The sequence below is a fragment of the Stenella coeruleoalba genome (assembly GCF_951394435.1).
Source record: "Stenella coeruleoalba genome assembly, chromosome: 5".
In the NCBI taxonomy this organism is placed as follows: domain Eukaryota; kingdom Metazoa; phylum Chordata; class Mammalia; order Artiodactyla; family Delphinidae; genus Stenella; species Stenella coeruleoalba.
Window position 1 is genome coordinate 34,150,318 of NC_137150.1, and position 13,837 is coordinate 34,164,154.

The 13,837-nt window shown below is 42.4% G+C and overlaps 1 protein-coding gene across 6 annotated transcripts in view; it reads left to right on the top strand.

Annotated features, from left to right (window-relative positions):
• Positions 1 to 10,686: 10,686 nt before the first annotated feature.
• NPHP3 (nephrocystin 3) overlaps positions 10,687 to 13,837 on the top strand; it is a 52,190-nt gene continuing 49,039 nt past the window's right edge. For all 6 annotated transcript variants that reach the window (XR_013828523.1, XR_013828524.1, XM_079922674.1 and 3 more), the window contains exons 1-2: positions 10,687 to 11,104; positions 13,204 to 13,329. Coding sequence is in view for 4 of the 6 variants with exons in the window: in XM_079922674.1 (XP_079778800.1) it covers positions 10,712 to 11,104; positions 13,204 to 13,329 (519 nt within the window). In the remaining 2 variants the exon portion in view is untranslated. The remainder of the gene's footprint in view (positions 11,105 to 13,203; positions 13,330 to 13,837) is intronic.

The window sequence follows — 13,837 nt, forward strand, 5'->3', positions numbered from 1 at the left end:
GCACCAGCCGCGGCTATCATCGCGGACCACAGAGACGGGCATAAGACTCTAAGGCCGTTGCGGCCGCCACCAAAGAAGCCTGTGTGCGAGCACAGGTCCCTATCCACAACCCCCTTCCAGGGAGCCTGTGCAGCCCGCCACTGCCAGGGTACCGGGATCCAGGGACAACTTCCCCGGGAGAACGCACGGCGCGCCTCAGGCTGGTGCAACGTCACGACGGCCTCTGCCGCCGCAGGCTTGCCCCGCATCCGTGCCCCCCCTCCCCCCCGCCTGAGTGAGCCAGAGCCCCCGAATCAGCGGCTCCTTTAACCCCGTCCTGTCTGAGCAAAAAACAAACGCCCTCCAGCGACCAACATACAGGCAGAGGCAGGGCCAAATCCAAAGCTGAGCCCCTGTGAGCTGTGAGAACAAAGAAGACAAAGGGAAATCACTCCCAGCAGCCTCAGAAACACCGGATTAAAGCTCCACAATCAACTTGATGTGCCCTGCATCTGTGGAATACATGAATAGACAACGAATCATCCCAAAATGAGGAGGTGGACTTCGAGAGCAAGATCTATGATTTTTTCCCCTTTTCCTCTTTTTGTGAATGTGTATGTGTATGCTTCTGTGTGAGATCTTGTCTGTATAGCTTTGCTTCCACCATTTGTCCTAGGGTTCTATCCGTCCATTGTTTTTTTTAAATTTTTTTTCTTAATAATTAATTTTAATAACTTTATTATACTTTACCTTCTTCCTTCCTTCCTTCCTTCCTTCCTTCCTTCCCTCCCTCCCTCCCTCCTTTAGACAACGAATCATCCCAAATTGAGGAGGTGGACTTTAAGAGCAAGATTTATGATTTTTTCCCCTTTACCTCTTTTTGTGAGGGTGTATATGTATGCTTCTGTGTAAGATTTTGTCTGTATAGCTTTGCTTCCAACATTTGTCCTAAGATTCTATCCATCCCTTTTTTTCCTAAATAATTATTTTTTAATTCAAAAACTTTATTATATTTTATTTTACTGTATCTTCTTTCTTTGTCATTTTTCCTTCCTTCCCTCCTTCCTTCCTTCCTCCCTCCCTCCCTCCTTTCTTTCCTTCTTGCCTTCTTTCTTTCTTTCTTCCTTCCTTCCCTCCCTCCTTTCTTTCTTTCCTTCTTTCTTCCTTCATAGTTCTACTAATTCTCTCTACTTTTCCTCCTTCTTATTCTGAGCCGTGTGGATGAAAGGCTCTTGATGCTCCAGCCAGGACTCAGTGATGTGCCTCTGAGGTGGGAGAGCCAACTTCAGGACACTGGTCCACAAGAGACCTCCCAGCTACACATAATATCAAATGGTAATAATCTCCCAGAGATCTCCATCTCAACACCAGCACCCAGCTTCACTCAACGACCAGCAAGCTACAGTGCTGGGAAACCTATGCCAAACAACTAGCAAAACAGGAACACAACCCCACCCATTAGCAGAGAGGCTGCCTAAAATCATAATAACTCCACAGACAACCCAAAACACAACACCAGACATGGACCTGCCAACTAGAGAGACAAGATCCACCCTCATCCACCACAACACAGGCACTAGTCCCCTCCACCAGGAAGCCTACACAACCCACTGAACCAACCTTAGCCACTGGAGACAGACATCAAAAACAACGGGAACTACGAACCTGCAGCCTGCAAAAAGGAGACCCCAAACACAGTAAGATAAGCAAAATGAGAAGACAGAAAAACACACAGTAGATGAAGGAGCAAGATAAAAATGCACCAGACCTAACAAATGAAAAGGAAATAGGCAGTCTACCTGAAAAACAATTCAGAATAATGACAGTCAGGATGATCCAAAATCTTGGAAATAGAAGAGACAAAATGCAAGAAACATTTAACAAGGACCTAGAAGAAGTAAAGATGAAACAAGCAACGATAAACAACACAATAAACGAAATTAAAAGTACTCTAGATGGGATCAATAGCAGAATAACTGAGGCAGAAGAACGGATAAGTGACCTGGAAGATAAAATAGTGGAAATAACTACTGCAGAGCAGAATAAAGAAAAAAGAATGAAAAGAGCTGAGGACAGTCTCAGAGACCTCTGGGACAACATTAAACGCACCAACATTCGGATTATAGGGGTTCCATAAGAAGAAGAGAAAAAGAAAGGGACTGAGAAAATATTTGAAGAGATTATAGTTGAAAACTTCCCTAATATGGGAAAGGAAATAGTTAATCAAGTCCAGGAAGCACAGAGAGTCCCATACAGGATAAATCCAAGGAGAAACATGCCAAGACACATATTAATCAAACTGTCAAAAATTAAATACAAAAAAAGCATATTAAAAGCAGCAAGGGAAAAACAACAAATAACACACAAGGGAATCCCCATAAGGTTAACAGCTGATCTCTCAGCAGAAACCCTGCAAGCCAGAAGGGAATGGCAGGACATACTGAAAGTGGTGAAGGAGAAAAACCTGCAACCAAGATTACTTTACCCAGCAAGGATCTCATTCAGATTTGATGGAGAAATTAAAACCTTTACAGACAAGCAAAAGCAGAGAGAGTTCAGCACCACCAAACCAGCTTTACAACAAATGCTAAAGGAACTTCTCTAGACAAGAAACACAAGAGAAGGAAAAGACCTATAAAAACGAACCCAAAACAATTTGGAAAATGGGAATAGGAACATACATATCGATAATTACCTTAAATGTAAATGGACTAAATGCTCCCACCAAAAGACACAGATTGGCTGAATGGATACAAAAACAAGACCCTTGTATATGCTGTCTACAAGAGACCCACTTCAGACCTAGAGACACATACAGACTGAAAGTAAGGGGATGGAAAAAGATATTCCATGCAAATGGAAAGCAAAAGAAAGCTGGAGTAGCAATTCTCATATCAGACAAAATTGACTTTAAAATAAAGACTATTAGAAGAGACAAAGAAGGACACTACATAATGATCAAGGGATCAATCCAAGAGGAAGATATAACAATTGTAAATATGTATGCACCCAACATAGGAGCACCTCAATACATAAGGCAAATACTAACAGCCATAAAAGGGGAAATCGACACTAACACATTCATAGTAGGGGACTTTAACACCCCACCTTCACCAATGGACAGATCATCCAAAATGAAAATAAATAAGGAAACACAAGCTTTAAATGATACATTAAACAAGATGGACTTAATAGATATTTATAGGACACTCCATCCAAAAACAACAGAATACACATTTTTCTCAAGTGCTCATGGAACATTCTCCAGGATAGATCATATCTTGGGTCACAAATCAAGCCTTGGTAAATATAAGAAAATTGAAATTGTATCAAGTATCTTTTCCGACCACAACGCCATGAGACTAGATATCATTTACAGGAAAAGATCTGTAAAAAATGCAAACACATGCAGGATAAACAATACACTACTTAATAACGAAGTGATCACTGAAGAAATCAAAGAGGAAACTAAAAAATACCTAGAAACAAATGACAATGGACACACAATGACCCAAAACCTATGGGATGCAGCAAAAGCAGTTCTAAGGGGGAAGTTTATAGCAATACAAGCCCACCTTAAGAAGCAGGAAACATCTCGAATAAACAACCTAACCTTGCATCTCAAGCAATTAGAGAAAGAAGAACAAAAAAACCCCAAAGCTAGCAGAAGGAAAGAAATCATAAAAATCAGATTAGAAATAAATGAAAAAGAAATGAAGGAAACAACAGCAAAGATCAATAAAACTAAAAGCTGGTTCTTTGAGAAGATAAACAAAATAGATGAACCATTAGCCAGACACATCAAGAAAAAAAGGGAGAAAACTCAAATCAATAGAAATGAAAAAGGAGAAGTAACAACTGACACTGCAGAAATAAAAAAGATCATGAGAGATTACTACAAGCAACTCTATGCCAATAAAATGGACAATCTGGAAGAAATGGACAAATTCGTAGAAATGCACAACCTGCCAAGGCTGAATCAGGAAGAAATAGAAAATATGAACAGACCAATCACAAGCACTGAAATTGAAACTGTGATTAAAAATCTTCCAACAAACAAAAGCCCAGGACCAGATGGCTTCACAGGCGAATTCTATCAAACATTTAGAGAAGAGCTAACACCTATCCTTCTCAAACTTTTCCAAAATATAGCAGAGGGAGGAACACTCCCAAATTCCTTCTGCGAGGCCACCATCACCTTGATAACAAAACCAGACAAGGATGTTACAAAGAAAGAACTCTACAGGCCAATATCACTGATGAACATAGATGCAAAAATCCTCAACAAAATACTAGCAAACAGAATCCAACAGCACATTAAAAGGATCATACACCATGATCAAGTGGGGTTTATTCCAAGAATGCAAGGATTCTTTAATATACACAAATCTATCAATGTGATAAATCATATTAACAAATTGAAGGAGAAAAACCATATGATCATCTCAATAGATGCAGAGAAAGCTTTCAACAAAATTCAACACCCATTTATGATAAAAACCCTGCAGAAAGTAGGCATAGAGGGAACTTTCCTCAACATAATATAGGCCATATATGACAAGCCCACAGCCAACATCATGCTCAATGGTGAAAAACTGAAAGCATTTCCACTAAGATCAGGAACAAGACAAGGTTGCCCACTCTCACCACTCTTATTCAACATAGCTTTGGGAAGTTTTAGCCACAGCAATCAGAGAAGAAAAGGAAATAAAAGGAATCCAAATCGGAAAAGAAGTAAAGCTGTCACTGTTTGCAGATGACATGATACTATACATAGAGAATCCTAAAGATGCTACCAGAAAACTACTAGAGCTAATCAATGAATTTGGTAAAGTAGCAGGATACAAAATGAACGCACAGAAATCTCTGGCATTCTTATATACTAATGATGAAAAATCTGAACGTGAAAGCAAGAAAACACTCCCACTTACCATTGCAACAAAAAGAATAAAATATCTAGGAATAAACCTACCTAAGGAGACAAAAGGCCAGTATGCAGAAAATTATAAGACACTGATGAAAGAAATTAAAGATGATACAAATAAATGGAGAGATATACCATGTTCTTGGATTGGAAGAATCAACATTGTGAAAATGACTCTATTACCCAAAGCAATCTATAGATTCAATGCAATCCCTATCAAACTATCACTGGCATTGTTCACAGAACTAGAACAAAAAATTTCACAATTTATATGGAAACACAAAAGACCCTGAATAGCCAAAGCAATCTTGAGAACAAAAAACGGAGCTGGAGGAATCAGGCTCCCTGACTTCAGACTATACTACAAAGATACAGTAATCAGCACAGTATGGTACTGGCACAAAAACAGAAAGATAGATCAATGGAACAGGATAGAAAGCCCAGAGATAAACCCACACACATATGGTCATCTTATCTTTCAAAAAGGAGGCAGGAATGTAAGTGGAGAAAGGACAGCCTCTTCAATAAGTGGTGCTGGGAAAACTGGACAGGTACATGTAAAAGTATGAGATTAGATCACTCCCTAACACCATACACAAAAATAAGCTCAAAATGGATTAAAGACCTAAATGTAAGGCCAGAAACTATCAAACTGTTAGAGGAAAACATAGGCAGAAGACTCTATGACATAAATCACAGCAAGATCCTTTCTGACCCACCTCCTAAAAAAATGGAAATAAAAACAAAAATAAACAAATGGGTCCTAATGAAACTTCAAAGCTTTTGCACAGCAAAGGAAACCATAAACAAGACCAAAAGACAGCCCTGAGAATGGGAGAAAATATTTGCACATGAAGCAACTGACAAAGGATTAATCTCCAAAATTTACAAGCAGCTCTTGCAGCTCAATAACAAAAAAACAAACAACCCAATCCAAAAATGGGCAGAAGACCTAAATAGACATTTCTCCAAAGAAGATATACAGACTGCCAGCAAACACATGAAAGAATGCTCAACATCATTAATCATTAGAGAAATGCAAATCAAAACTACAATGAGATATCATCTCACACCAGTCAGAATGGCCATCATCAAAAAATCTAGAAACAATAAATGTTGGAGAGGGTGAGGAGAAAAGGGAACACTCTTGCACTGCTGGTGGGAATGTGAACTGGTTCAGCCACTGTGGAGAACATTATGGAGGTTCCTTAAAAAACTACAAATAGAACTACCATATGACCCAGCAATCCCACTACTGGGCATATACCCTGAGAAAACCATAATTCAAAAAGAGGCATGTACCAAAATGTTCATTGCAGCTCTATTTACAATAGCCCGGAGATGGAAACAACCTAAGTGCCCATCATCGGATGAATGGATAAAGAAGATGTGGCACATATATACAATGGAATATTACTCAGCCATAAAAAGAAACGAAATTGAGCTATTTGTAATGAGGTGGATAGACCTAGAGTCTGTCATACAGAGTGAAGTAAGTCAGAAAGAGAAAGACAAATACCGTATGCTAACACATATATATGGAATTTAAGGGAAAAAAATGTCATGAAGAACCTAGGGGTAAGGCAGGAATAAAGACGCAGACCTACTAGAGAATGGACTTGAGGTTATGGGGAGGGGGAAGGGTGAGCTCTGACAGGGCGAGAGAGAGTCATGGACATATACACACTAACAAACGTAGTAAGGTAGATAGCTAGTGGGAAGCAGACGCATGGCACAGGGATATTGGCTCGGTGCTTTGTGACAGCCTGGAGGGGTGGGATAGGGAGGGTGGGAGGGAGGGAGACGCAAGAGGGAAGACATATGGGAACATATATATATGTATAACTGATTCACTTTGTTATAAAGCAGAAACTAACACACCATTGTAAAGCAATTATACCGCAATAAAGATGTTAAAAAAAAAAAAAAAGAGGCATGTACCAAAATGTTCATTGCAGCTCTATGTACAATAGCCAGGAGATGGAAACAACCTAAGTGCCCATCATCGGATGAATGGATAAAGAAGATGTGGCACATGTATACAATGGAATATTACTCAGCCATAAAAAGAGACGAAATTGAGCTATTTGTAATGAGGTGGATAGACCTAGAGTCTGTCATACAGAGTGAAGTAAGTCAGAAAGAGAAAGACAAATACCGTATGCTAACACATATATATGGAATTTAAGAAAAAAAATGTCATGAAGAACCTAGGGGTAAGACAGGAATAAAGATACAGACCTACTGGAGAACGGACTTGAGGATATGGGGAGAGGGAAGGGTGAGCTGTGACAGGGCGAGAGAGAGGCATGGACATATATGCACTAACAAACGTAAGGTAGATAGCTAGTGGAAAGCAGCTGCATGGCACAGGGATATCAGCTCAGTGCTTTGTGAACCCCTGGAGGGGTGGGATAGGGAGGGTTGGAGGGAGGGAGACGCAAGAGTGAAGAGGTATGAGAACATATGTATATGTATAAGTGATTCACTTTGTTATAAAGCAGAAACTGGCACACCATTGTAAAGCAATTATACTCCAATAAAGTAGTTAAAAAAAAAAAAAGTCACTTAGTGGTACCCAGTGAGCAAATAGTTTGGCCTGAGGAGTCCAAGATGGCTTCATTTCACATGCCTTGGCTGGAAGGCTAGGCCAGCTGGGACTGTTGCCTGGAATGCCTACACACAACTTCTCCAGTCTGGCAGCCTTGGCAGTAGGTCTCCTTACATGGCAGCTCAAGGTTTCTAGAGAGAGTGTTCCAAAATACAGAAAGTGGAACAGAGTCATTTCTGCCATAGTCTACTGGTCAAAAAAGTTCCAGTGCTCAACCAGATTCAAGGGGAGGAGTCATAAACAGGCTGGAGTCATGGCTGTGTGACCCTTTGAAAAATCTCAAGTGCAGCTGTATAGAAACCTGAACTCAAAAGGAGTTCATGCTTGGTTTATTGTTGTCTTGAAATTCTTTATAATTTTTGAACAAAGGGCACTACATTTTCATTTTGAACTGGGTCCCACAAATTATGTAGCCTGTCCTCATCATAAACCTCACCTTTCAATGGATAGAGTATTAAAAATTTTGTAGCCATCTTTAACGGGCCATAAGCTGCCTGCCAGAGACTTCATTCCGCACCATAGTTCTGTATTCAAAATTATCCTTTCAAAATGAAGACTGATGTTTGTGGGTTAAATTCACCATAAAGAAGGGAAACAAATTATGAGGTTGGAAACTGGAACAAATTCTGTGATAAGTTTAGGATTAATAAATATGTTGGAAACCAACAACACTGAGTATCTGCTGGCACCCTGTAACTGGTCACCTCTGGGCTCACTCACTCAGTTATGTCACTTAGGCATTAACCAACAGTTATCCAAGATCAGTATGTGTGCTGAATTTATCCATATTGTCCTTGATGAGAAAGACAGCCAGTAATCACTATATAGAAAGGAGTCTCCATGGTCTCAGCAAACCTGGATTTGTTTTGGGGGGGTATCTGCAAAACTATGTAAAGGTTATTAGGGAAGGCAGTGACAACTCCTATGCTTTTTGAGAACCCCAGCCACATCTGACATCTCTTTGGGTCATCAGTCATTTGCACTGCATTATGTTCTCAGCAGGAGTTCAATATGATTGCTGGTGATGAATCTAAGCAACAAATGGCATCATAACAATAACAACTACCAAAAACCAAGATGAATAGAATGAGGACACAATTAATGGAGAACAAGGTCAGGAAAAGTTAAGTACAGTATTTTGCACAAAGGCAAAGATTATTGAATTGAAAATATTGATATGATAAACTCTTGAAAGGTATTATTATCCAGGGAAAGTTTCTTAGAGAAAGAAGCTAGACTTTGAAAGAAATGAGGGTTGGCAGAGTACTGAAAGGAAATAGAAACTACATTGGTATGAGGACAAGAAGAAAATCAGCCCAACTAGGGTGGAAGAACGTGGGTAGACGGATGTTACTGGATAAATTAGAGGTGAGGAAAGAAGAGTCATTGCTCCAGGGCACTGGTCCTAGGCTGCGGAATCTGAATTTACTCCACAAGTTATGGGAAGTTACTGTAGTTTGCTATTGGTTTGGAGGGAATGAGTGATGGCTTTTTATTTTAGTATGCAAGTATAATAGTGGAAGTCTCCAGCTGATGCACATTCCAAAGGAGGTGGCAGAAACCTAGTGAATGATTCCCTGAACCACTGATCCACATTGAGGGTACAAGTACTAGAAGCTGGTGATCAGAAAGGACTTTAAAAGAGAGGAGTTCTTGAGATACTTGATGGTGGGAATGTTTCCCCTTATCTCAGGAGACTATTTGAAGAAGTTAATATGTATCTCTTGGAGTTTGAAGAACACAGTGGCCTGGTATCTGATTCCCTCCTGAAGAAAATTTATAGGGTAAAAGAAAGGATGACTAGCTACTTTGATGGAGGTAGTGAGAACTGGCCTGCATTCCCAGAATTCTTTAAGGTGAAAATGTGTTTCCTGTTGTGGTAGATGTTGTGATGCCTGAAAGACTTGTTCCTCCAGCCACTGGAAGTGATGCCAGCAGACAGTCCTCAACTGTCAGTCTCCTAGGGGATTGCTTTGGCTGAAGAAAGCTGATGACTGTCTGGTATGGGGGTACAAAGTCCCAGCCCCCCACCCCAATTTAGAACAACTCTGCAGAGCTATCCCAGGATCAGAACTCCCTGTAGATTGGCTAAGGTATCTGTCGAGGCTGCAGCAAAGCTCAGCTTCTCCCGCTGACCAATTTTGCTTCTTTCCCTTCCTTTCTACAGGTGTTGATCCCAAGGACACTCCCAAATAAACATCTTGCATGGTTATCTCCATTTCAGAATCTGTTTCCCAGGAAACCTGACCTGTAACACCTGTAGATCAGATATGGACCCCACCAGTAAGTCAACTAGCATGAATTATCTTGGGTCTGCCCAAGTGGGACCCTGTAGGGAGGAATAAACATCAGTGGACAGGATCCTTAAAGTATCACTGAATTCCTTACAGCTGGGGAAGCAGTGAGCACCAGCTGGAATATAGCTGCACCAGCCCAGGTCAAGAAAACTGAAGATTAAAGATTTCCAGTTATGAGGGGGAGAGAGTCTTTGAAGAACTTACAAAACTATCTCTGAGAAGAGCCAGTTTTAACCATTTGCCAAGTCCAAAGAGCACAAACATCCAGTTCACAGCAGTGTCAATCAAATAAAGCCTTCCCCTCCCCTCTCCTGTCCTCCTTCCCAGGGCTGGAGAGGTTAGAAACCCGGCGGAGGGGCAAGAACACAAGGTACCATAAGAGAGAAGACGCCAACCCCACACTTTTCTTGACTTAAAAGTTTAAAACTGTTTTCCCATCTCTCTCCATTTTTCATGATATCCCTCAAATACTGTCATAGTCTATCCTTTCCTTTACTTGGTGAGATGCCCCATATTCCTGTGAAGTGTTGTCTGCAGTGTCCCTTGTTGCAAAAAGTCAAAACCTCACCTTGTCCGTAGGCCCTGACGTAGCGCTGTGGTGGAACTGCGCGACCGCCACGCTGCTCACTCCGCCCAGCTGCTCACTCCGCCCCGCTGCTCACTCCGCCCACGCGCGCTCCGCTCTCACTCCCAGCCCAGCCCTGCTGCCCCGCCCCATCCGTTCTGCTCCTCTGGCCCCGCCTAGCCACCCTGCCCCGCCCCATCCCTGTCATCCGCCCACTAGCCCTCCCCTTCTCGATGCGCTCGCCCCGCCCCTTCCTGCTGTCCCGCCCCGTCCCACTCGTCTGGTCCCGCCCCCTCCTGGTAACCTGGTGGCAAGGAGCGGCGGCCGCCGGCGCCATGGGGACTGCCTCGTCGCTCGTGAGCCCCGCCGGCGGGGAGGTGATCGAGGACACGTACGGGGCGGGCGGCGGCGAGGCCTGCGAGATCCCGGTGGAGGTGAAGCCCAAGGCCCGCCTGCTGCGCAGCTCGTTCCGCCGGGGCGCGGGGGCGGGGGCGGGGGCCGGGCCGGGTTCGCTGCCCCGCGGGGCGGGCGGCGGCGGGCTGCTGGGGGCCAGCTTCAAGTCCACTGGCTCGTCGGTGCCCGAGCTGGAGTACGCGGCGGCCGAGTACGAGCGGCTGAAAAAGGAGTACGAGATCTTCCGGGTCAGCAAGAACCAGGAGTTGTTATCCATGGGCCGCCGCGAGGCCAAGCTGGACACGGAGAACAAGCGGCTGCGGGCAGAGCTGCAGGTAACGCTGGGCCCGGGCGCTCACCGGAGACGGCCGCGACACCCGGGAAACTGAGCCCCGGGGCCGCCTGCCCACCTCCCCGCAGCCTCTTGGCCGCATTGCCAGTTGGACCCCTGGACGCCTGACTGCTCTGCATTTTAATTTGAGGGGACGTACTGTCTTGGGGTCTAAACTGATTCCTTAACTAACCGCCCCCCCCTTTTCTATTTCTGGTCCATTCATTCAGATGCCTTGAAGCAATTAGCCTGAAAGTGTCCTGAAGCAACAAATGCTAATCTCCAGAGAAGTAGGTCCACACGGGGCACACATATACACCAAAGACTGGTGACATCTGTTGAGGAAACTCATCAAACCCTTCCTAGGAGTTTTTAACCACGCCTCGCCCTCCCACCCCTCCACCCCCCCCCCACAAATTTACATACCTCGGAGGTGGGGCTTCTGTCTCAGTTTCTTTTTTTTTAAAATTTTTTTAAAATTTATTTTTATTTATTCTTTTAAATATATTTTTAAATTTATTTATTCTTGTTTTTTTGGCTGCGTTGGGCCTTTCTTGCTAAGAGCGGGCTTTCTCTAGTCAGAGGCAAGGGTGGGGGCTACTGTTCATCACCGTGCGCAGGCTTCTCACTGCCGTGGCTGCTCTTGTTGTGAAGCACGGGCTCTAGGCACGCGGGCTTCAGTAGTTGTGGCACACGGGCTTCAGTAGTTGTGGCACACGGGATTAGTTGTTCCGCAGCAGGTGGGATCTTCCTGGACCAGGGCTTGAACCCGTGTCCCCTGCACTGGCAGGTGGATTCTTAACCACTGCACCACCAGGAAGCCCCTATTTTTGTTTCTTTGTGAAGTTCCATAGCTGTTGGATTTCAGTGATCTTGAAGTGAATTTTTCTGGCAGCCCCTGATTTTCACCACCTTAACTGCTGTGGTTGAAAATGTTCCCTAGGTATAGTCAAATTTCCTTAATCCACTTGATTAAATTACTCTAAAAACAATTATTTCATGCCCTTCCTGTAATAGATCTATTTTAACTGATTATTAGGAAAGTTATTTTTTTGTGAGCAAAGGCGTGAGATTTTGTGTCATCAGTTTGGGGCCCCTCTGAGGGTTGTAGTTTGTTTACTCTATTTTGCTTTACTATGGAAGAGACTTCTGGACAGCCCAAGTGTTCCTGAGCTCATTACAGGAGGAATAGAATAAATACCTCAGACCTGATTTTTCTAGAAGAAAGAAGCCTTCTTCCTTCTAGACTAGTCCTTCTAGTCAATCCCTCTCCACCCCTACCCCACTCCCATTAGCTGTTGTCTAATTAGCACTGTTATCTGAGAATACATAAGCAGTTTTATCTGTTGTCTTACAGATTTTCCTATTGGGCAGTCTTAATGCACTTGCATATATGAAGTGGACTTATGCATTTCAGATATCTGATTTCATGCATCCAAGCCATTGTCTTGGATTCACTGCATATTGCAAAAGACTGAGGTGGAGGTAGAAAAGAAAGCCAGACCAACCAGGGTAGAGTGCACTAAGTGTTGACAAATGTCACAGTCCCAGGTTATTTCCTGTTACCAATCCTGATTCCTTATGTAACCCTTTTGATTCCTTTCTCACATATCTAGACATTTTTTAAAAACCTTCTGTATTTATTTAATCCATTCAGTCAGACATTTACTGGAAGCCTATCGTGTATCAGGCACTGCTAGTGCTTGGGGCTAGCAAGAGGAGTAAGACATGGAGCCAAGGAGTGCACAGTCTCACAGAAGTAATTATCCTTCAGGTTAAGCCTTACAAGTTGTACTTTTTGTTCTCTTAAAGATGGGAAAGCTGAGGTGTAGTGAAGATTAAGAACTAGTGCAGTATTTCAAAGAAAAAGCATTAATTTCCATTGAAAGCTTAATGTCAAATATCTTCATTTATAGTTCAAGCATATTTGCGTTTTTTTTTTCCATTATGTGTTTGAATAGAATGGCAATATGCAGTTCTTGATAACTGGTGAGAAAGTAAGTAGATTGTTAAAATTCTAAGATATTTAATATGTATATAAGATAATGTAAAATTTGGGAGGCATGCTATTTTTGTTATAAATAATGAGGTAAATTATTCCAGGCACTTCAGAAAACTTACCAGAAGATACTTCGGGAAAAGGAAAGTGCTTTAGAAGCAAAATATCAAGCAATGGAGAGAGCAGCTACATTTGAACATGACAGAGATAAAGTTAAGAGGCAATTTAAGGTAAATTTCGTACATCTTTATCCCCAAAGTGATATGGAATAAAAGCAGTATATTTTAAAAGTTCATATAATACTGCGATGAATAGCCAGAAGTAAATGATGTAGGAGCCATGAAAGTTATAAGAACTAAACTAAAGCACTTTTTACATTTTTGAGTTGGACGAGGTAAACTTAAGGTAGTTTCAAAGAAAAGGTATAAAAGTGAACATTTTAATAGGGATCTGGGGGGGAGCGGGAAAGGAAAGTGTTTCTATTAGGGGAAAGCATTTAGAATGTTTGGGGATGTTTTCTATGGATAAGCATTACTGGCATTAAATGGGAGGGGGACAAATTTGCTAAACATCAGGTAGCACACAAGGCAGCTCCACACTACAGACACACATCCTGCTGGAATTCCAGTGGGTTCCAGTTACAAAACAGTGATGTAGAGGTACTCAGATTATTCATCCTACAAAAGGGGAGATCAAGGACCAAATGAATATTGATTTTGTGAAAGAAAGAATTTTCTC